Raw genomic sequence first — 25,484 nt, 5'->3', positions numbered from 1 at the left:
TTCAGAAATAGTCGCACTTTCGTAGAATATGAATGAGGGCAAAGCATAGCTAGCTCATAGTTAGCCAACTCCCCGTGTTAATTGAATGGAGATTTGACCGAAAATATTGAGCTATATTGGTAACGGACCGCTCCGTTCTGAAGGATGCCACAAAAAACGGTACAAGCTACATTTAAACTATTCTATGAAATTCTAGAAAATATAGTTTTGTAACATGTCCTAAATTTTTAGCTAATTTAGGTGTTTGGAAATAGTCGCACTTTTGTGTTTTAGGAAGGATATGTAAACGACAGATAACACCAAAAATTAGCTTTGCTCCAAAGCCAACCTATTTTCCATCCAATTGAAAGAAAAAATGAAAAAACCATGCCATATGCCCTCTGACACTATAGTAAAGACCGGCTGCCGGCGCAAAGCTAAGGCCTACTCTGCCTCGCCTTCAGTTTTCCGTTCCGCTAAATTGGAGTTAGCCGAGCCGGAAACGCCATCAACGGCGAAAAGGTGCCAATTATAAGAATCGTCTATGTTAAGAAATGAGTTAAATTGTAGCGGTACCTCTTTTCAGGCCTGCCTCTTTTCTTTTCATAAATAACGTACCGCGTGTCTTGAGTCACTAAAATTCCAGTGCAGTAACTGGATTCCTTGCCCCTATAATATACCAGTGTGTTTTGTTACCAGTGTGTTATTATTTTTTTTAGAAAAATGCAAAAATAGTCACAAATTTATCAAGGGGTGTAGTACCACCTTAATATATGAATTTTAAGACCGCTGTAAAATACTTTACAGGAAACAAGAGGCAAACATTATGAATCTTTGTTGCTGGTTTATTATATGACTAGGAATGATGTTAACATACTCTCATTGATGTGATGATGAGAGTGTCATCCTCATCCATCTAAAGCAGGGGTAGGCCACCTTTTTAACACACCGGGCTAGAAATAAACAATGAAAAACTGCATAGGCTGCACATTTTTATTTTCAATCAAAGTACACTATTAAAATCATTAACAATAATATTAATTTTGTAAACTATGTAAATTAATTCATATGTTTCCATGTTTAATCCCTGTCTAAAATGTATGGTTATGATATTTGAAACTTTAATGACTGCAAAAAAATTGAAGAGGAAGTCATTCCATATCTTTATCATCGTAACTAAATTTAATAGTCCTAGTTAAGTCTACCTCTAACATGTGTAATGAACTTTATTCTTAGCTTTGCAGAATTCACGGGTCATTTGATCATTATAAAAATTATTTATGTGTATTCTCATGAATCAAGTAGTCATGGAAACCTTTGAAAAAAATAATGTATGCATAAATCCCAGTTATATGAATCATTCCATGTCAACGATTTACAGATTCTATAGAAAATATTTTACATTGAAATAAGAAAAACAAAATACCGTACAGGGCTCCTTTTACCATGGACCTATGCATTTTAATAATAGTAGTGTTAATATACGATTTCAGTCAAATTTTAATTTGATTATTATTTGCCAAAAATTATGCAATATTATAAGAAAAGTTTTCTGGTCATTTTAATCCAAACTAATGAGGCAACGAATGTGACAGACTGGCATGTGTAAACATTACAATTATGGCCACAAAAAAAATCAGTTTTTAAATAGCTTTTAACTACTTTTTACTAACGTAATCGGCCTTTTTGACCCACTCCTCCTAACAAAAGGACTTTCGTTTATTACTTCATCAAACTTTTGGGTTATTCCCTTAAAGTTTATATTTTAAATTTCTACGCACCAAGATTACTATACAGTATACTTAATTCCTTGTGTTGAGATTCATCATAATATATCCGTATTAACTACGTCACATTTGTCTTTATTAATATTACACAGTCATGACAATAACAAAAATGTCAAACTTGTATACATTAGGCCCCTCAACATGTTCAACCCACATTTTCATAGATTCTGTCGAGATTGTTTATATAGTACCATGCCTGATGATCGCAATTTATTAAATCGCTTTTTCTTTAATTATTTTGAACATGGCAACACAATTTTCATGATTTTCCGACATACCGGTACTAGGGGCCCCTTGCTATTACCGTAATATTGTAAATAGGCCTACCACAAAGATCGAAATGATAAATTTGAAGATAATCACTTTGGCGTATAATTTTATTAAACTGCCTTATGGCGAATCTTACAGGGCCCATCAAGATATGGTACATACAATAGGACAAACCACTCTATCGCTTTAGTTTTGACAAAACACTGCACTTACATATAATAAAGTGAGAGTATGGTAAGTGTTACAATTTCAGCCATGAAGGCTCTCTACTTCAGCCATCTGAACCTCAAGTTGAACCCCTTATTTCATTTTCGCTTTTGCTCGGGGCCCCTGAACCCCCGGGGCCCATGGACTCCGTCCACCGCTTGCTACGCCCCTGTAGGTGAGGTCTGCTTGTTCTCTACAACTTTTTACTTTAGCAGATAGGCGAGGTCTGCTTGTTTTCTGTTGACAAGGGGCTGTCTTCAATGAACGGCTCTTTTCAGATCCACCAAACGTTATACTAAAAGGCAGGTCTCTTTTTTTCTCTGTTGTCAGGGGCAGTCTTCAGAGAATGGCTCTTTTCAAAGCCACCAAACCTTTTACTTTAGCAAACAGGCGGGGTATGCTTGTTCTCTGTTGACAAGGGGCAGTCTTCTGTGAACAGCTCTTTTCAGAGCCATCAGTAGGCAAGGGGCGCATAATTATGTCAATTTAAGGTATTTTGTCCTGAAGAGGTCAGAGCTACTCCTGACTTGTGCGACGTCGAACTCGCTATCAGACTTACTAATTGAGATGATATGTTTCTTCCGCAAGAAATTCGTATCTGCGCAGATACGACTTTCTTGTATTCAATTAACTTATAAAGAATATAGTGCAAGAAAGTTGTATCATCGCAGATACGAATTTTTGTTTGCATTTATTTATTATTATTAGTAGGCCTAGGCATTTTAAACGGTTTTGCAATGTTTGTTTTTGATACAAAAACCATTTTGATGAAGAAAAACTTACAAAATATGTAAATATACACATTCGTCAGACCGATGTTTTTTTACAAACGTAATCGAGTATTTTTACCCCCTCCCCCTAAACGAAACTAGTTTCGTTTATAGGACGTCATCGATCTTTTGGTTTGTTCCCTTAGATATTAAAGTACGGTAACGACTTTTCTTAACACAGTTTTGCCTTCATGGATAATACTTAAAGACCCATTCAGTGATCTGATCGCAAGTGTAAAAAAAATAAAAAATTGTTTATAATTTTGCTTTAAAATGAAGGACAAGTCATTCAAATTGTCATTTGTTATTTTTGAAATGAACAATTTGGCAAAAAACAAAAAAACAGCAGTATTGACTAATACATGTAGCTAATTAAAATACTGTCAGTATATAAATTATACCGGTACTGTCAGTATATAAATTACAGATTCGTGTAAAATGTCTTATTTTGTCTTAAATGCAGCTTTCGGTTAAATGCAGCTTTCGGCTGAACCACTAGCAGGCTATATAGCACATCTATGACAATGACAAAGGTACCAAAATCTGAATTTTGATTAATTTTACCATACTTGTTCAGTGCCTGTATGGGACCATGACAATCCCTTTCTGACATTACAAAATCAACCAGTTGTCTTCAAAATCTCCCTCTTGAAAGTTGCCTTGCCTGCAACCTCCCTCCCCACCCCCCCACTTTTTTTTTGTTGTTGAAAAAAGTATTGGCGACATCGGCGCTGGTAGTAAATTCTGGTTGCTTTGCCTTTTAGTTGTTCGGCTCAAAAATAAAAGGGGCTAGGGGATATATTTGACAGTAAAAGCTAACATTTTTAATATGGCAAAGAAATCTAATTGTATGGAAATGTTACAATATGGCTTTAATACCCATCATATGACAAGTTTTATCTATGATACTAGAAAATTCAGGCTATAAATATGACATTGGAACCTATACATGATCTGTTCGGAAGTCTGTTTTGTAGTGCTGTTGGCAAAATGTTTATAGAAAATGTAGGCCTACATCGTAGGCCTATTAGGCCTATTGGGTTGAATCGAAGTAAAAATTTGTAATAGGTCTACATAATCCGGGTAGGCTACATTTATAGCATATTTTAGTCATATTTGCCGGCCACCAACCGACCGACCGCGACCCATGATAAATTCAATGGAGTCCAAAACAATATGTGACCGTACACCACGAATGAGTTACAGTGTAAAATGGGCATGAAGGTCGTATTCATACTATCATAGGTACCTCAATTTGGTGCTACGTGTACCTCATTTAATGAGATACACGTAGCACCAAATTGAAATACCTATGAATATGACCTTCATGCCCATTTTACACTGTAACTCAGAATACAATTGAGGACATTTACGGCTCATTCGTGGTGTACGGTCACATATGTATGACCACATGACCCTTCATAGCTTCATGCACAGATAGGGTCAATCTCGACAAATGTGACAAAAGACGAAAACCAACCAAACTTTAGATCAAAACACAGCTGTTATGAGTTCTCTTGCGTAGACAGATATTCGGAGAAGTACGATAGTAGCTGACCTCTGACACTGGCAGCATACTACGTGGCCAATTTGTCCATGGAAAATATACAGGCCTAAATACATGTAGAGAATCAGAATCATGTACAATGCAAAACTGTGTTTAGCCATTCTTGCATTCACGTTTTCACTCACGTTAAAGTGAAGGCAAGAACTTGTGTTCAGAAAAATGTTGAAATCTCAGAAAAAAAAAAAAAAATTGAAACTGTTTATAAATTGCTTAAAAGTGAAGGATAAGTCATAATTCAAATTGTCATTTGATTTTTTGAAATGAAAAATTTGGCAAAAAAAAAAAAGAAAACAGCAGTAGCCTATATTGACGAAATTGAAGCCCCCATTCAAATACATGAAGCCCCATTCAAATACATGAAGCTAATTTATATAGGCCTACTGTCACTCAGTACCGTATATAAATTACAGATTGTAAAATGCCTTATTTTTGTACACAGCTTTCGGCTGAACCACTAGCAGGCAATGTTAGCAAGTACATCTAGTATGACAATGATAGAGGTACCAAAATCTGAATTTTGATGATTTTTTCGATCATTCGGATGAGCAAATCATTGAATGGGCCTTTAAATGCTATAAAACCAAACACTGTTTCTGCAGTGCAGTGTATAATAGCATGTCACGCATATGCCCGCATGATGTAGGCCTACATTTGCAATACAATGTACATGTAGACCCTATACAGCAAATAAGCCGATTTACAATAAATACCATGACAGGCTTTGAGAGAATAAGCTTATTTGAAAAGTCAAAGGTAGTATGCTTCACCGAGCTGCGAGCCACAAAACAAGAACATGTATCGGCAAGATGATGATTCTCTGAATATCATAAAAGCTCCTTTCTTGTGACCCGGCGCGGCCCCGGACTTGACACGTGCATGTTTTGAAAAGGTCAGCAATTTTCAAAACATGGTGTTCATCGCCATGCAATGACAACAATTAATAAAATCCTTGTGTCACCTACCTTTCCACGTATATCCTCCATTTCATACCCGTTCTCCAATTCTGGAATGTTGAAGTTAAACATTGACACATGACGATGGAACATCCCCATCATTATAAAAGTTAGAAAGGACACACATCCAAAAGCCAACAAACTTGAACTTCGAAATCGGGCCATGTGGATACCGTCCATATTATTCTATTCGTGATATTTATTTTAATACTGCATGTACTATGTCGTATAAGTACTGAAACTATATTAACTACTGCGGATGTACCAAAACACGGTTTGTCCTTCATCTCTTTTCATAAGGCATTCTAATTCCATCAATACTCTGACTGTACCTTTTGGTACCATTTTCGTGGTAGTACATGCATGACATGATTGTTTCCCTACGCTGTTTCCAAGTACACATGTTTCGCTCCATCATCGTATCCAACTGTCAAATCACTGAAGTGCTGCCTGGTACAACTTTATTGAAAACAAACGTCCCATGCAAATGCAATCGCAGCAGTTTGCGATTAGTTCATAAAACATCACACTGAACCTGTTGAATAGTCCATTCGGCATGCTATCGACGCCACGCGCGTTAAACTCGCAGGGAACTCATGATACAACATTCACCGTGATACTTTACAGAAAGTGAAATATACCAGCATCATAAAGCATGGTGTGTCTTGACCTTGATGTTAACCAAACTGCCAAAATCCAAGTAGCACTGTAACCATAGTAGTACATGAGTGTGTGATAAAGGATATGTGCTTAATTAACAGTTATTACTGTTTATAGCTCATTAATGCCTAATTAGCGCACACCGTCATCCAGTTGTAGATATCTTTCCCTAAACAAACCATGCTGAATGATGCCATGTCATTAGTGATAAGAGGAAGTGTCACTCCGTGGTTGTTTCCTAGTACTAGTAGTAGATCCTTATGACCTAGTCCCAGATGTCTCTACAGCTCCAGACAACATGCAATAATGGGTTAGCATTTATAAATAATTGCTTTAAAATTCCACCAGTAAAAAGATGATCAAGGATCAATCATATTAAATAGTACCCGAACAATAATCATCGGGATGTGGTCCAATGGACTTTGATCCAAAAATTCCGTGCTTTATTACAACTGAAGCTGAAGTACTTATGTCCGTATCCCTGCATTAAAGTTCCATGATCCAACCCAGTTTATCGGGGGGGGGGGCACTCCCATAATTGACATACGTCATGTGCCCATGAAAAGACCCCCTTATTTTTGGCAAATCCTACACCCAATGACCCCGTTTTTTTCAGTAGCCTATTGACTGAATGACCCCCTTTCTTGAACAATTAGTCCTCAAAATTGACATTTCGGCGCGCTTCGCATTGATTGTCAATGATGTGAAATTTTCTACACCGATAGACCCCTAGTTTCGTACGCTGGTGGGCACAGGTACGTCACTTTCATATTCGAGTGCCCGGGGGGGCCTTTACGGCCAACCATATTTTGTCCCTTTTGTCATTTCGGAGGTTTCATAATTAGGCTAGTGGGTCCAAATCATATATTTTCGGCAAACAGAAAAATTGTCCTAGCTACATTGTACTGATTTTCGTCTTTTTTGGACAATATGTTTTCGTCTGAGACAACGAATTGTCTGAAAATCAACATTGTAATATTTGTTGAGTAGGTTACCCTGTTTAAATATGGTTAATAAATAAAATATAAATAAATAAACGAAATGAAAAGTTAAAACAAACATGTTTTAAAAGCGTAATTTGTTTTACCTTTTATTGTAGTTTGGCCAGAATCTTGCATCATAAGCCTAAAATTAATGCTAGAATCACTTTTCTTTGTTTTATTTTGCAAATCAACACAAAAGTTAGACATTTTACACAGTTTTCACTATTTTGTGGCATTTTCAAATTTCCACGAGCAAACCCCGAATTCCGTGAATTTTTCCGTATCACGGAGAAATCGTGGCTTTACCCATACCTTTTCCTATCGTAACTTATATTTTAAGGGGCTATGCAATAATAATGGCCCTGGGGAGAGTAAAATTCTAAACTTATATTTTAAGGGGCTATGCAATAATTATGAGCCCTGGGGAGGGTAAAATTCGATCCGAAAGGGGGGGAGCAATTTTTGGCGAGCCTACTGATGGGGGAAACCATTTTTGACACCTGACACGGCTTTTGTATTAGCAACGCAAACCTATGACGAATTTTGTTGGCGTGCTCTTAACAAAGTGAGGCACGGTATCGATCGGTTATGAATAATTCGCATTAACTCTTCCTCGGCCCATGTGATTGAAGTAACCACATAAAAATGTCGTAAGTTTAGGGAATCGAACTTGCTGACACGTGTAAATGAGCAATTGTCACATCCTGATTTTTTTCAAGTTGGGTTGTATGCCGGTTGGAATTTGTGTTTATTTGTTGTCATGTTTAATTGTAACACTTTTTGTTGGTAAACTGTTCATTCTTTCTCATTAAATATAGGCCTATTCAGTTTCCTCTTGTAGCGAGCAATCGTTCCCCATTGTGTTTATTTGTTCTTGTGCAGGATGCGTATCCCCATTACCTACTTTGCTTACATTATACTGGGGAAACGATTAAGCATCAGTAATGATCTCCTTCACTTGTGTACTTGCGTAATATTTGTTTGTGTGTATTGTATACCTCGACTGCTTACATTAGACCCAGTTTTAATCACCGTTTACATGGTTTTATGAATAATTCGCATTAACTCTTCCTCGGCCCATGTGATTGAAGTAACCACATAAAAATGTCGTAAGTTTAGGGAATCGAACTTGCTGACACATGTAAATGAGCAATTGTCACATCCTGATTTTTTTCAAGTTGGGTTGTATGCCGGTTGGAATTTGTGTTTATTTGTTGTCATGTTTAATTGTAACACTTTTTGTTGGTAAACTGTTCATTCTTTCTCATTAAATATAGGCCTATTCAGTTTCCTCTTGTAGCGAGCAATCGTTCCCCATTGTGTTTATTTGTTCTTGTGCAGGATGCGTATCCCCATTACCTACTTTGCTTACATTATACTGGGGAAACGATTAAGCATCAGTAATGATCTCCTTCACTTGTGTACTTGCGTAATATTTGTTTGTGTGTATTGTATACCTCGACTGCTTACATTAGACCCAGTTTTAATCACCGTTTACATGGTTCAGTGGGAGCTGGTAACCTAATGGATAAGGCGTCCGTCTAGAGATCGGAAGGTCGTGGGTTCGATTCCGATGCCGGCACATTCCCTTGCTTTTTTTTTCAAGTTGGGTTGTATGCCGGTCGAGATTTGTGTTTATTTGATGTCATGTTTAATTGTAACACTTTGGGTTGGTAAACTGTTCATTCTTTCTAAGTTCCTTCATCTGTTAGAACGAGCGACGGGAAGATCAGTGACCACAACGGATAGAGAGTATAAGGCAGGTACGGTTTACGTTCATTTCATTTTATTTAACACGTCGGTGTATGTACACCGCAAAATAAACACATTTTATGCAGAAGACCAGTGACCAGTATAATAAATAGCAAGACAATTAGCGCAAAAGCTGTCATTCGACACATACCTTACTAAAATAACCAGTCAAATAATTGATATCATCTGTCTTTCAACTCAAAATATCCTTCTTATCGCCACTCCTTAAAGGCTCAGTAACCTTTTGGCGAGAGTTTTAATTAAAAAAGCAAATGTAATTGGAGGGCAAAACAAGCTGTGGTCCAAGGTCTGATCCTTGTGGAACACTAAACTGTAGCGGAGCAGACAAATCTTAATCTATGTGAACTATTATGCCCGTATCATAAAGTAGTCGCGTTTTTTCGAAAATAACATTTCGTTCCTTGCGACTGCTTTAGTGATGGGCATATAATGTTCTTCCGGCATCAGATGTGATTTTCGTCGCTCCTCAGCATATTCAATGGCCCACCATACATACCAAACAGTATGCTGTTGAAAGCAAGTCGATCACATCGACTACAGCACTTCCTTAATTAGACATTCACATGATGCTGTTGCGAAGCGTAAGCATGTTAAAGAGGATTATTGTCGTATACATACACTGCTTCTTTGCGAGAATCCCAAACATTGTTCAAATACATGTATTCAGTCAACCGCTGGTGTTTCAGGTCATATCGGGGTTCCAATCCTAGATTTTAAGTAATTGAAAATGACTGCAGACCTATGACAGAGATTAAAAAAGACTAGTTTGCGTCTGACGTCACTGTCAATCAAATTCCCTACGATCATTGATTGGTTAATAACGCGTAAAAAGGAAGGAACTTTTCTAGGCATTGTTGACATAGTGCCTTCGCGAAAGAAAGTTTCCTACTATATATAAAGACCTAACTTTTGAGATGGTTTGTATGTTTGAAGGGGCAAAGGTGCAAAATTAACAATAAGGGGCCCGGTTTTACCGCCGCGTTCAGCAACTCATATCACAGACGCACACCGACATCGCCCGGTTAATAATTACATCATACAACCAGAGACACTGAAATGAATACACGGGATCGATACACGTAAATATGTGCTATGCACGATTGATATTCAGACGATAAATCTTTGGATACCGGGGTGGAAAAGGATGAATATCTCCCGTAAATGATTTCGTATAAAGAAACCAGATGTGGTTCCTTGCACTCGAATATGATAGTCGTTAGTTTGCGGCTTGAGACAGTAGCTTGCGTCTTGAGCTGAAAAAGTGACCAAATTCAAGCTTTTAAATAGCGCAGCGTAGACCCTCGTGGAGGTAGTCTCGGGCCAGACTGTATGTGGCTAGCACGAACATACAGGATCGACGAGTGTCAGACCGACTGACACAAACTGGCTGTGTAGGAGACTATGGTAGAGGCAGTCTATAAGCAGATGACAATGGCGAATGTATGCTCGCTGACCGTACAGAGGTCAGTCACAGGCTAATGATGTCATTAGCCTTAGTCGGATGTCCTTCAGCCCACTATGCATTTAAAAACTATTAAACAGGTGGGAATACAATGGCCATGCGTGGCTGTGGATTCAACCTACCATGGCATTTTCTGCCATGAAGATATCGGGGCGATGTCTTCCATTATAGCTGAGTCTTGGAGAGTGCAAGAACAGATATGTAGATGTGTATGTAGATAGGGGATCGAGCGTTCAATAACTACACATGTACACTGGCCAAAAGTATTGCAATATCGCTGAAAAAAGAATTGGGCAAACTGTAAGTTGAATATTTCAATATCATGTCGAATTCATATTAGACAATAGCAATGTTCTTTGCATGAACAGTGATGAAGTAAGATCAGTTTAATCAGTGGGACAGAAGGTGTCTCGTGTGGTGACTTCATACGTATATTCCAGTGATTACAATGGATCATATACATGCGGAATATTGGAAATACGTTTGGAGGCAGAGAAGAACAAACTTGGTTGCCAAATGGTTAAATTGGTTTCTGCAAGATATCAGAAAAATGGTTACGGGAGAAGGCTGCATGGAAGTTCAAAGACGGCCAACGTCTTGCAAATGTTGGAGTACTTACGTTTAAACACGTAATAAACACACATGCTGTGTTTGGTGTGATTCAAGGCCATCCAGTGGCTTGTAGTGTGTCCACGTGACCTTTATTTCTTGAAGGACCTTTGTCTTTGTCTCATTCCTTCCACCCGACACATCCATCATCCATGAATCATTCTCCCGCTACCTTTTTCCTGGTACCTTGCAGAAACCAATTCAACCATTTGGCGGCCATTGTAAAGGCATCTGGACATTTTGTGGACTAAAGTTTTTTCGTCTATAACCATACAAACGGATTTTCGCTATTGTAAGCAATAATCAGTCAGAATTAATAGGTAAATTTTCACGGGAAAATTTTCTGGACACGTGACACCCATGGGCGCAGACATATTAGCATTATCGAATGTGACCCCGAGCACAGCGGGTGTTCTTCCAATGTATTTGAATAGGAAGAATTCCTCCTTTGTTGCAAAATAAGTTACTTGTCGCAAGTTAATAATGTTATGGTAAGAGTTTCCGTAGATAAATAATTTTTTACGTAGATAGATATTTTTGAAATTACGTTGTTATGATATTGTGAAAAAATTAAGATAACATAATATTCAATAAATTTGCAATGCACAAAATTCTATCAAAATTGCGGTCAAAAATACTATTCCAATTCAAAATTACTAAGACTTGAATAGCGAGGTCACCGCCGCGGGTCAGAGATCAGGCTCGAAGTTACACTCACATTGATACACATTGGTCACGTGTCCAGAAAATTTTCCCGTGAAAATTTACCTATTAATGTTGACTGATAATACGCGCATGATGTCAACAACTTAGCCATCTTCCAACCAATATTGTTTAGCTTGATCTTAGTTATTAGCTGCAAAGGACATTGCCATCTAGTACGTAATGTAAATTCAACAGGATATTGGGATTAACGTTTAACTTACCATGCTTACACTACAGTTTGTAGAATTCTTCTTTTTTCAATACTTTTGGCCAGTGTGTGTATTTGATTTAGGTGAGGTGGAAAGGGATCAAGATATAAAATGTACTTGGTGTCTTTGCATTACTATTCCGGTAATAAAGACCCATGAAGACAAAAAGTCTATTGACCGATTTGTCTTCATCGGCGACTAATTAGCCAAATTTAACCAACACGGGTCAAGCGGACTATCATACCACAACCAATTTAATTGTAACGTAATATCCGAATCACTTGAATACGTTATTGTTTTCAAAACTGTATTGCACTGCGCATTCACTTAAACTATCATGCAATTGTTAGGCAATGGGCATTCTACACGCTATCTGGCGGTGGTACAGACGATCGTTGACATAAACGTTCTCGAAGAGTCATTGAACATAAAATTACAGTCACGAGAATCTCTAAGGCACCCATTGTAACGAAGGCAACCATGTAGCTACCACTGATATCAAAAAGCCAACCTGTACAAACGGGAAAAAAACAAAGGAAACAAACATTCATTATAGTCCGGCTGCCAGTGGGTATGACGCTGTTTTAGCGTCCATAGTTTTCTTTTTGATGGATATTGCTTCTCAAGACCACCAACTTCAAAAATAAGTTTACTGGAACTCTGCATGTCAGCATTGAGCATTTTGAGATATGGCGGGTAAACTTCACACAGAGGTCAAATTTCAAAATTGCTTAAATTCAAACTTGCTCAAATGCTGTTGCTCAAATGCTGGATCACCATGACAAGATGAATAATTTGGGGAACTTTTCAACCCGCCATATCTAGAAATGCTCAATGCTGACAGAGTTCCAGCATGGAAGAAAGAGATGAGAAGGAACCACAACGACTTCGATCGGCCAAATTTTAATCCGCATATCTATTGACGCATGAAAAGAAAAGCTATCAATGGTACTTACTTTCATGTATGATCCATTTACCGCGATCGATGCTTGGCGAAATAATTACTGAAAAAAAACTATAACAAACCCATCCAAGAACAAACAAACGCTACCCAGAAGTAAGATTATGGAATTTCACTGATGCTCTGAACTTGAATAGTAGCTTTGTTTTGGGATCTACAGTCAAACTGTTTTCTTGATCGTGTTATGTAGAAAATGTCTTTTAAAACATCGAAAAGGTCATCAAAATCGGCCGTTTTTTTGCTGAGTTTCATCTTTAGCAAATAAGGTAAGATTTTGGTGACTTTTTTTTTGTTTTTTAGATGCAAAATATTCTTAAATAATGTACAATGTTCCGGTTGAGTCCGGTACATGAAACCTGTTTAATTTAATAGTTTATATGTGTATAATCGTAACTAGCTAACTCGTTTCAGTGCCAAAGACTGCCAACTCTGAGAAAAAAGTCATCAAAGTTCGGGAAAATTGGGCGAAATGGAAGAAAAAGATGTAGGCCATCAATGACCGATGATCACGTCACCAGAGAAAATCCTATAGAGTGCTTGCACGGAAGGTCATTAGTTCAAATCATCCTTCAGACACGCTCCAGAAGACATGCAAATACATGGAGTACAATACCAATCACCTATTTAACGCGGGGTATTGATCAAAGTAAATCCTCATGAATAACAATGTCAATTAAATGTCGGTAAAGGGAGTGTACAAAGTGAATGCGTTCGTTGTGGTTCCTTCTTATCTCTTTCTTCCATGGTTCCAGTAAACTTATTTTTAAAGTTGGTGGTCTTGAGAATCAATATCTATCAAAAACAAAACTATGGACGCTAAAACAAGCTTCTGTTGCAAAATTGAGTTTGTTAAAGTGAGCATTTAAAATTGAGTTTATTAAAGTGAGCCATTATAATTATGCAAGATAATGTTGCATTACTTTTATTGTCACTAATCATCTGATATTCTTAATTCTTTATGACCATTTTACTATTGAATACTTTAATTTTAATAAACATCAGTATAATTTTGAGTTCAACGAAATGGTTTAATCATGACTAATAATAACATATTTTTAATAAAATTCGACTATGGCATAGTCTAGGTCTTACTTGGTTCGTCGAGCAAGAATACAGCCAGCGCAAAAACAGCTTCGCACTGAAAATAATCAGTAGCATCGCCTATAGATGCTGGTGCGGACTGTTTATATTCTAGTCATTTTGTTATTGGTCAGTTTGTGGTGTTCATAACAAGTCATGATGACACTTCAGCTGAACTTATACTCCATCGCTGAGCGACGAGCAATTGGCATTTGATCAATGAGGTAGCGCGCTTTTCGCAACTCAACCAAAAGGGCACTACCTCATTGGCTACAAACCAATCGCTCGTCGCTACGTCATTCATCGAAAATTTACAATGCACTGAGCTGACAAATTCGAATAAAGTTCGATCTGTAAAACATCTAAAAACTCTCTATAATCGCCTGTCATGGTAATTCAGTATTATCCTGGGCTTCCTGGCTACACATCTGAATAATGTAGATGGAAATTGAATTCCGGCCAGTTTTTATGATCATTGCTCGACAGTGACCACGCAATGCCTTGTCGATGTCTTCCACTATTTTATTGTACTCTTTAATCAATCTTCTATTGAAATAAGGGTTGCGCGAACTTTATTGCCGAAATAATACTGATGCTGCTTAAACGCATTTTATTTCTTTAATCAAGCATGATGATTAAAGCATTTACTTCGACTTGTTTAAACAATATCCAGAGCCCCTGATTAGCCCTAAGAAAATACGAGATATGCTGTTTAAAGCAGAAAATCGTAATCAGGGCAAAAATGTGAAACAATTTTCTCCTAAACAGCGTTTTCTTAATATCGGCGATAAGAGTCCAGCTATACAAGTCGTTCAAATGGAATTCAGTCTGGATTGTTCCTTACCTGTTAACGGTCCTCCGATAGTTTTTCCAACACCAAGGAAAAAATGTGTCCATCCGATTGCAGATACCAACAATTCAGATTTCACTAATTCAGGTAGTTTTGTTACCATGGTGACTGATAGTGGATATCGAGATCCAATACAAAGACCAACAATAAATGCTGAAATCATTTGCATATGGTAAGAGTTAAAGAGTGGATCTAAAAGAAAACACCATGCACATATAAATGAAAGCAAGGCAAAGAGTCCATTGCCTGTAATGTAGCCACGGTCAATAAGAGGTCCGTGAAATAATCGACCAAATATTGCACCACACCCTCCTAAAGTTGATAAGAATGCTGCGTTGACGGGTTCGATTCCCTTATGTATTGCATGTGGAACTAGGAACACGACCCACGACGTGTAACCAATAGCGTAGAGAAAAAAGACTAGTTCATACACAGCAAATGTTGAAGTTCTTTTGAAAATCCCTACATATAAACTTTTTGATAGAGATTTACAGATTTTCAAAAATCCCGTTTCTTCCTTTGTATTTTCTAAACGATTTGGCTCCGTTTCTGGTTCTATAGCTTTAGATGATATGGATGTGGCTGTGCCGTTTTGTGATTCACATTTGGTTTGCTTTATTTCGTCTGAGAATTTTGTGTCTGGTCGCCGTATTGCAGCTCCGGCAACTATCAAATTTAAACTAAATGCAGCAAATAGTATGATTGTAGCTCGCCACCCATATTTCTCCACGGCAACCTCTGTGCAGGGAGGCAATATCATCATTCCTAGAGATCCCCCAACCACGGACAGACCATTAATAATCGCAAACTTCTCACGAAAGTACCAGGTACAGCAAGATATCATAGGTACTGCGCAGAGTCCCATGCCAACTCCTGCAATTTTAACACATAACAAAAAACATTTTCAGTCATTACAACAGCCATTCAACAGAGATACATTGTATGTCAGTAGGCATATAACTCGCCCACTAATTAGTGGACCTCAAAATTGAAATTGCCTCGTGTAGCATAATGATAAAGGTAGCATCAGGGCCGCTGATTATTCTGTCATGTAGAGTACAGCACCCCATGTAAAAATATTGTTTATTCCATAGAAAATACCGGGGTATTCTTTTATCTTTCAATACCTATATTTGCATTTTTGCCCGCGCAACATGAAGTGGCTGGAAAGATTACCGTAAAACCTCGTCTACAAGCATATAGTTTTTTTGATGAAAGCTAAATTAATGAAACAGCCGTAAACATGCCAATACAATAGATTGGTCTTACAATAATCCTTTTTTGCATATTCTTATATCGGTAATTTATTTGCTCAAACTCTATAATGTTATAATGTTGTCGATGGATGGCGCCTGGATTAATTTTGCTTTCATCAGAAGCACTATTATATGCTTGTAGACGAGGTTTTACGGTATGTCCAAGCAAAGAAGGATACTTGCATTTATTTTACGAGTTTATTAAAAGAAGACATGGGATTTAAACTTTTTTATCTCTTTATCAGAATTCCCATTTTTTATTTCTATATCCCCAGTAACGTGATAAAAATGTTGGTCTGAGATATTGAAAATTATATGAAATATCCTATTCCTAATGACGCTATTTGAAACACAGAGTGCAGAATTCGTAGTACCTAAAATTGTTGTACACAAAATAGTGGGGTTTTTTTAAAGGGTTTTTTATTACCTGATATGGTGAGCCCCATTCCAAGATAAGATACAGAAGTAGCCAGTGCTGATAACGCAAGCCCGACACCTGAGATAAACCCTCCAATCATAACTAGCTTACGATGAGAAAATATTCCAAGCAATGCAGTTGCAACAGGACCTGTAAACATATTTACAATATAAATGATAAAAATCATTTTATCACTTTTTGATGCGAAAGCTGACATGTTTCTACGAGAAACTGCTTCTCCTTTTATTTACTATTAAGAGCTCTCCAGACTTGAAAATTTGACAATTATATGAATAATGTCATTATTGTCATGATTGTACCATGGCTACCTTACGGACACTATTATGTGACATTTCTGACAAGCGTTTTCCATCTTTGTTCCATAACAACATTTTTTGTTTTTACTATAGTCCCCGAATGAAATGTATTTAATTATGTTTGTACTCACTCAGGTAGCATTGTGTGTGAATTTTACATCCAAACTAAGTGCTATTTTTTTTATTGTCATTTTAGTGTCCAAAATGAGGGTTTTTCAATATTGCCGTCCATTTCTAATCGTCACCCCATAGACTTTACATGTAAAATAAAAAGGCACATAAAAATTGAATAGCCTCTAGTTCGGATGTAAAATTCACACAAAATGTTTTTTGAGTGATTACAAAGATAATAAAATACTTTTCATTCGGGGGCTATGTGGAATTTTTTTTATTGTATTGCTTGTACAATGGCATAATAGGTCCTTTCACAATAAAATGTCCATCTGAAACAAAGGTATTTCACCAAAAAAAAAGGAGGGGGCAATATACCCGCGGGAATACCAAGCATAAAAATAGACTGCCAAATCATCAGGCAAATGTGTCCGTTAATGTTACTTTCTGACAACTGCTTAACACGTCCAATATAAAACTGGACAAGGTTGATATATCACTGATTAGGACTGGACAGTGCTTGAAAAACTTAAGAGGGACTATTTTCTCGCATGGCATCTGAAAAATGTGCTTAAAAATCATTGAAAAGGCTATGTAGCCATAAAATGTGCATATAGTTTAGAGTGACATGATTTCTATCGTTATTTTATCGTTTTGATGACATGACAAGATCCCTCAAATTCATCCGCTGGACATCTACTTTCCCACCCTACCGGCGCGTAACTCTTTTCTCCAGGTCCCCCAAAAAAGGGGGGCACTGGTCTTTACACTTTATTGGTTTAAAACAAGAAAAGTTTCAGGTCAGCATTATGTTGAAATTTTGGTCATTTGGTTTTTTTGTTGTCATTTTGTTGTGAGAGTTTAGTTCCATATACGAGACATCGTGCTTGAAACAAATAATGTTTCCATTGAAAACTGCATTGAACCACACTAAACAAAATTAGCTATTTGACAAAAACTGTGTTTGGTATCTTGTATATTGTTAAATCACTCATAATTCAGGTAAGATATGCATATTTTAACTGACTGTATTATGTCGTAAAAGACATACCGTATATCTTGTTTTCACTGTACAAATTATATTGATAAATAACATGTTTTGTCTTGTTTGTTTTTATTGGGTTTTTTTTGTTTGTTTTGTTTTGTTTTGTTTTGTTTGTTTGTTTGTTTTTTGTTTGTTTTTGTTTGTTTTGTTTGTTTGTTTTTGTTGTTGTTGCTTTTTTTTTTGTTTTTTGTGTTTTTGTTTTTTGGGGGTTTTTTTTGTCTTTCAATGTTCATTGGATCTTTATTATGAAAAATTTGTCAACAAATTAAAAAAATCACAAAAAAGGCAACAGGAGGAAACAGATTTTAAAATGATTACAAAATGGTGGGTAATTCAAAGTATATACATAATTATGATCATGTAAGATATTAAAGGTCAAATCTCCATTTACGGAAGTTGGAGCTAAGCTTACCTTTCTTTTTTGCAATTAAATATTCTATTTCCCTATTATTCTTAATACAGACCTTAAGATAAATAACATGTTCATTGTTAACATGGAATAATTGTTTGTTTGTGCAGTTTTGGTTACTGATTGACCCATGATTGGCGTACAGTTTGTAGCCACTAAGCCAAGAGGTACGTACTACGTAGATTACAGGTAGAACTCCTCAATTATATAACAATAAAAATAGATATGGAATATATTGTGATTTAGTGATGGCAGAATTCTACCCATTTGGTCAGAAGCTGACAGTGACTAACAACACCAAACCTGACGAAACCCAAAACACAGAAAATGGTTGTGCACCTTACTGAAATCGTCAAAGGAAACTTGAATTTAACTATTTTAGTCTTTTCGCTACTGGTATTTGCCTACAATTTCCATGATGTCGGAGACAGATATATAGCAAATAACCACAATTCCATGTTTTTACAAGAGACGGGAACAAATAAGAGAGTTTTGGTATTGAAGATCCGAAAAGTCAGATTAATCCAATCTGTTTCTTAAGTGTATGTCATGAATGCGGTACACAATCGTTTGTAGACTTCTCCGTAGTCCACTTGCCCATTTATATGCATACTCTTAAAACTCTGATTTAATTAATTTGTGCACAATTGATAGATTTTCACATCTGATCTTTTTAGTCACCGTACTACCTCTGTTTGTTGGCTTCCCGAGATTTTTAACTTGGGCTTTCGCGATTATTAAATTGGTAGATTCTAAAATCAGAACTGTTCAGTATTGAAGTGCCATTATAATATGTTGCATTCAATAAGCCTACGTATACTTTACCGTTACTGTCACTAAGTAATATAATTATATAGGCCTAAACCTATTCATAACCATTTACTAGTATTTTGATGTAATGAAATAATATCAGTATAATTTCGAGTTCAACTGAATGCGTTCATAATGATTAAATAACATATTTTTATTTATCAAAAATCGACTATGGCATACAGTCAGTCTACTCTGAAGTACATTAAAGTACTGACGCGGACGCACACATTGTATTTGTACCGACTTTGAAGACACGCATACCTGCAGCAGAGACGCAGCACTGCGCACTGTTTACGCACTGTTTACGCGCTGTATACGTTCGCGTTGCCACTTTGTACTTCAGAGTGGACAAACTGTAGTCTAAATCGTTTGCAACAATGAAAGAAGAATAGTCCTACCTATCAGATTTGTCAATCCAACAAATATCCCTATACATAGTCCTGTTTGTCCCGCAGAGGCATGGAGCTGTCCCATGAAATGAGGCACCAACACTCCCATTGATTTAATGATACCGGAAATGACGAAGTTGACTATAAATCTCGATGCTACGATCACCCAACCCCATCCTCCTTCCAGAAGTTGTGGCTGCTGTAAAACATATGGGGGTAAAGATTTACACCAGAGGACAGATTTGCCAGTTCATTCTCACTTTGGCCAAACATATATGCTTCATTTTCTAAGTGTTGAACTATGGCAATATGTTGCCAATACCCGGCAAACATAAAAATGTTTTAAATCGTATGTTATAAACGCGTTTTAGTATAGTCAAAACGTTAAATAAGATAACATTTAAATATCGGGTTATATGATGGTTATGAAAAGATTTTTTTAAACGTTTTATACATTATGAAAACCACTGCAACGACATTTTTAAAATGTCATCAAAATGTTATTGGCAAATATGTTAATAACATTATGTTAGAATGTTTTAAAGTTTTCAAAAATGTTTTCTGAATGTTATTAAAGGTGGGTAACCTGATTGACATTCTCATCCCCCACCTTACCTCATCAAAATGCTGATTTTGGTATCAGATGAAAGCTCATGTTTTTCTCATAAACATATTGAAATTTGGCGCCCAAATCGGTATATTTCGAAGAAATCATCAAAAAACTGCCGAAAGGCACAATTAATATGGTATACCACATTTGAGACTAATTAGGCAGTTTTTTGATGATAACTTCGGTAATACACCGAGTTGGAACTTCAATATGTTTATGAGAAAAATATTGAAATCAATATATTACATGATCATGATGATTATCATTAATAAAAACACTGTAGACTACCAATATCACGCTGTATAAATGTCGGTAATTCCATTAGGAATTAGTCACATTTACAAAAAACATTTACATGTTCTTTTTTTTTTGAGTGCTTGAAAGGGATGACATTTTATGTTATACGTAAGTTTTAAAGAATTTGATTTTCCAAATATATCAGGTCACCTTCCTTTAAAACGTTTTATACCCTTTATATAACCCGACAACGTTTTGTGTTTGCTAGATAACAAGAGATGTATTAGATCATTAACATTTCAGAAACTAATAGAATAGAGAAAAAGTACATTACTGTCCCTACATTATCATCGTTACCTTATGACTATAATAATGTAAATGAGTAACATATTGGTTAATTTTGGTGCACCAAAGTGAATGAGGTCGCATAAAAATCTTTAACAGTGTTAAATATGTTAAAGGTGTGCGATCAGATGATTGCAGCGGTCCAACCATAACACCGTGTATTTTATATTACCCAAAACTTTTTGGGTTAAATTAACTTGCTTTAATGATTTGGATTCAAGAAGCAAAAATGTGTATCCCAGTGTAACCACCAAACTATCAACTATCGTGTTTTTGTTTATACTAAACACAGATACATTGCAGGGCCTGTGACCTAAACTAAACATATTCCAGGTATACAATTTCACTCAATGTTGAGTGAAAAATATGAGATTTCATCTGATATCAAATCTGTAGGCTATATGGTGTAAGGGGGTGAAACTATCAATCCTGTCAAGCACCTGGAAATCATGTCATGGTAGTTTGAAATACAGAAAAAACCAAACGACATTATTTTCTTTGTTACAAGTCAAAACCATTTCTTAACACGGAATAAATACATTTTGTGAATTAATTAATTAGCTAAATAGAATATAAAGAAATATTTCTGATATTAATTAATTCATTCATTCATTCATTAATATTTATTTATTTATTTATTTATTTATTTATTTATTTATTTATTATATTTTATTTACGTTATACTTTCAAATGTTGTGATGTCAAATAAATAGGTTATCGGTAATACATGATACTCGTATTATCATTTTGCTGGCATTTTGCTTGTAGAAATAAAATTATATCTGCAAAACAACTTTTTATTTCATACCCTATAACGTCATTACATACCATTTCTCCATTTGCTATAGTCATATTTAAGAAATTCCACAAATAATGATCATCATCTTGTTCTGGGTTAAATCGTTAGAACAATGGCAGCTAATGTCACCGGTTTGGTTGCGAAATCAATTGTCACGTAGCCACCATGCTCCAGACAATGGTAATGGCATTACAGAACAAATACACACTATTTACATGTGTCTCAATTAATATCGGAGACATGTTGAAATATTGTTATATAAAGAACACGTTGATCTTGATAAGATGATATTGTCTGTGACTTTTGGACCCTCATCGATATCCTGCTACTGTCATTATTACAAACAAGAAAATAAACCCAATTCATTATGACAAACTGTCTACTATTTCTTATTTATTTGTTTAATTAAAGTGTTTGGTAAACATTTTCTTGTGTCATATGTAAGTGGCGAAGTGTCATATGGCACGGCGGGACGGGTTATTTATTAATTTTCTGCAACTGTAACAGCCGCAATACGTTAACCGTAACCCTAAAGGATAGGTGTATTGCGGCCCATTGTGGTTGCAGATAATGGACCATATTACACTAAACTCTTACCCTGAACTCTAATCGTATACCTTTAACCCTAATTCTAAACCCTAACTCTAAATCCTAACCCTGGTATATATGGTTGCAGAAAAAAAAAGCGGCCTGGACGCTTAATTACTTTCTGACCACCATAAAGGGACGCTGCAACCATAATGGACCGTAATACACCAAACCTTTCGAGTTAGGAATTAGGGTTAGCGCATTTTGACCCATTATGGTTGCAGAAAGAAATTACTCATTGAAAATTCCTGAAAACGGCCGGTGCCCTTGAACCAGGCGACCTCATTCCTCCAATAACTAACGTCAAAGGTTTAAATGTGTTACTCAAAAAGTGGGAAGTATACAAGGTGTTTCTAAAAGATTGATACCGGTGCTAATTTGTACACAGGTGCACCCCACGACGTTGTTTAGCCGTGGTGTTGGGGTGTGTGTGTCACGGTGTGTGTATCCGTTATGAACATGATGAATTGCGGAAATCGCTGTATTTCCTAAACAGCATATGTAAATTGATGATTTCAAAAGAATTCTATTGATAAAATCCCATAAATCGCATGTTTTTCTGCGTTTCAATTTGGATATTGTTCCTTGCAAGCAAGCAAATGAGCCCGAACTATTTCCGGTACCAATCTTTCAGAGACACCCGCGTAGCCAGCGGGGGGGGGGGGGCAGAGTGCCTCCCCTGACAAAAAAAATTAAAGAAAAAGTGCCCTCTGACAAAAAATGAAAGAGAAAATCAGGAGGGCAAATGAAAAGAAAAAGGGCAATGAGCCCCGTTTCTAGCAAAATTCAGGGCCAAAACAGTGTAAAATACAAAATTTTTCCGCGCTACGCACGCACATTGTAACAATAAAGCCCTTTTTAGCCGGATAATGGGCGAAAATAGTGTAAAATACCATTTTTTTCACGCTACGCGCGCACATCATCGCAATAAGGCCCTTTTCGGGAAGCTCGAAGACATACAGTCTCTATGTATTGTATGATGCAACTGCAATTTTTTTCGTCTGTGCCCCCAAAATTTTATTTTGCCACCCCTGACCAAGAAAGCTGGCTACGCCCCTGATGGTAGGCCTATACAGTAGTTATACAAGTTCTTTTTAACAAAATCACAAAATGAATTTACATGATTTACCACTGGTCACATTTTATGCTACTACATAAACATAAAAAGAGTGCTTTATCAGACACCGAATTCAAATTACCATCTATAATAAAGTCGTTTCAATTATATGTAGTATTTGCCGCTCCACATTATCCATGATAGATGTAACGGTTTCTCCGTTTCCTTACTTCACTTTATTAGACTTGGGTAAAAAGTTTGGAAGTCTTTCTACCAAATGATTTTAAACCAATGGAATTAATTATTTTTTTTAAGCGCAGTGATTTATAGTTTCGCTACGCACAGGCACAGCGCCTACGTTGATCCACAAGCCTCAGCACACTTTACAGGTTTCATTTCATAAACCATGTGCTCAGCCATTGATTTTCTGAGTTTAGAAAGTTTTCCTGAGTTTAGAAAGTTTACATTCTTGTCACAGTTTGTTTACAACACACCTTCCTTGTTTATTAAAAAGAAGAAGATTAAGATCAGAAAAGAGGAGGATGGAAGGAGGGAGCAAGCAGGAGGAGGAGGAGGAGAGGAGAAGTTGGGAGAATAAGTCATAATCAAACAGGATGAATCAAAACAGAGTAAGCAAAGCTCGACTTATCTTTACAAGACTTTTTATTGAACAGCATTTGTTAAGAATGACAAAAGTTTGTAAAATAAAATTTAGATATCCCCCCCCCCCCCCTGAACAAATTCATCAGGATCGTTCATAAATCACTGGTTAGCAAATGTTCTCAGTACAGATCCAAATAAGTAAAATTAGGTACTCACTAGAAATATTTCGATTCCTACATGTATCAGGAATCTTGTTCACTCTGGTTTGGTGAGTGGTGGTGTTTCTAGTTGTTATCGGCAATCTTTGTGACTGATCTTGATGACGTCACATGGGTTGCTTGCCGATTGATGATCTGATCGTAGATTCGATCAATTCTGGACGCCCCCTCGTCCTTGTTCATGGTGGTGTTGCCTCTGCTCCTAATCCAGATGGCCTCTTTGAGCCAACGGGTTGTTTTGTTTGCCTCTTGGTCGATGACTTTGGCCTCCTCCCACCCAATCACGTGATTGTTGGTTGCTGTGTGTTCAGCTATGGCTGATTTGTAGGTTTCTGTGGTTGACGCCTTCCTCTGTGCTCTGGTGAAAGTTTTTTCACTAGCTTTATCTGCTTCCGATTTATGTTCTTTTAATCTCGTAGACAAAAGGCAACCCGTTTCTCCTATGTATGTTTTTGGGCAGCTCTTACACGGAATTTCATAAACCGCCTCTGCTGTCTGGAGTGGGTCTCGCTTATCCTTTGGGTGTACAAGAGCCTTGCGGATGGTGGAATGTGGTTTTAACGATGTTGCGAAACCATGTTTCTTGAAAATTCTTGATACCCGTTCGGATAGGCCCTCTACATATGGAAGCACAACAAGGCCTTTGCTTTTGCTTTGCCGTCGCTAGGTTTTGGTTTCTTTGGCTTTGGGAGATCTTTTTCCTCGATAACTTTCTTTATTGACCACTGAGGATAGCCACATTGACTAAGTGCTTGCTCTATATGTGACTTTTCTTTCTGGCGATCGGTTTCCTCAGAAACAATTGAATCTTTCCTATCAATGAGGGTCCTCACGACACCTAATTTGTGGTGTAACGGATGATGCGATTGGAATTGCAAGTACTGGTCCGTGTGCGTTGGTTTTCTATAAATGCACAATTTGAGGGACCCGTCATCTTTCTTGGTAATTAAGGTGTCTAAGAAAGGAATACTATTGTCCGATTCTTCTTCATACGTAAATTTGATGTTATTTGTAGGATCAACTTGGTTCAAATGTGTAGTCAGATTCTCCGCTTCTCCTTTCTTGATCACTTCTAAGACATCGTCTACATATCTCTTCCAGACTCTGGGTTTGCAGTTGTCCGGAGCTGTGGCTATGGCTTCATTCTCAAACCATTCCATGAATAGGTTGACCGCTATGGGACTGCCCATTGCCATACCATTCTTTTGCTGGAAGATCTTGCCTTTTGATGTGAAGTAAGTGGTAGTAAGAATTAATTCAATTAATTCCATCAAGTCGTCGACGCTGAGGAGAGTCCTTTTTTTCAACTCATGATCTTTTTCCAACCTTTCGCGGATAATCTTCAGCGTGAGATCCACAGGAGTCTTAGTGAACAGGGATACCACGTCATGTGAGATCAAATATTCGTCATCACCGATGATGATCCCGTTCAACGGTTCAAGTC

At 36.9% G+C, this 25,484-nt stretch overlaps 3 protein-coding genes across 3 annotated transcripts in view; all 3 read right to left on the bottom strand.

Annotated features, from left to right (window-relative positions):
- The window catches only part of LOC140160546 (carbohydrate sulfotransferase 14-like), a 57,237-nt gene extending 50,794 nt beyond the window's left edge, over positions 1–6,443 (bottom strand). Inside the window, exon 1 of the mRNA XM_072183788.1 lies at positions 5,543–6,443. Coding sequence (XP_072039889.1) covers positions 5,543–5,713 — 171 coding nt within the window. The 5' untranslated portion in view covers positions 5,714–6,443. The remainder of the gene's footprint in view (positions 1–5,542) is intronic.
- A 5,554-nt stretch (positions 6,444–11,997) lies between these two features.
- LOC140160264 (monocarboxylate transporter 12-like) lies at positions 11,998–16,642 on the bottom strand. Its single transcript, XM_072183539.1, has 3 exons — positions 16,509–16,642; positions 14,820–15,698; positions 11,998–12,445 (listed from the first exon to the last, which is right to left on the bottom strand). The coding sequence occupies exons 1-3, from the start codon at positions 16,597–16,599 to the stop codon at positions 12,297–12,299; spliced, it is 1,119 nt and encodes a 372-aa protein (XP_072039640.1). The 5' UTR covers positions 16,600–16,642; the 3' UTR covers positions 11,998–12,296.
- An 8,015-nt stretch (positions 16,643–24,657) lies between these two features.
- Positions 24,658–25,311, bottom strand: LOC140160472 (uncharacterized). Its single transcript, XM_072183707.1, has one exon. It carries the CDS (start codon positions 25,309–25,311, stop codon positions 24,658–24,660), a length of 654 nt encoding a protein of 217 aa, XP_072039808.1.
- Between the last annotated feature and the right edge of the window lie 173 nt (positions 25,312–25,484).

Source organism: Amphiura filiformis, chromosome 9 (assembly GCF_039555335.1).
Source record: "Amphiura filiformis chromosome 9, Afil_fr2py, whole genome shotgun sequence".
NCBI classification, from domain to species: Eukaryota; Metazoa; Echinodermata; class Ophiuroidea; order Amphilepidida; family Amphiuridae; genus Amphiura; species Amphiura filiformis.
The sequence above is the reverse complement of the archived record's forward strand: the minus strand, read 5'-3'. Positions and strand labels throughout refer to the sequence as shown.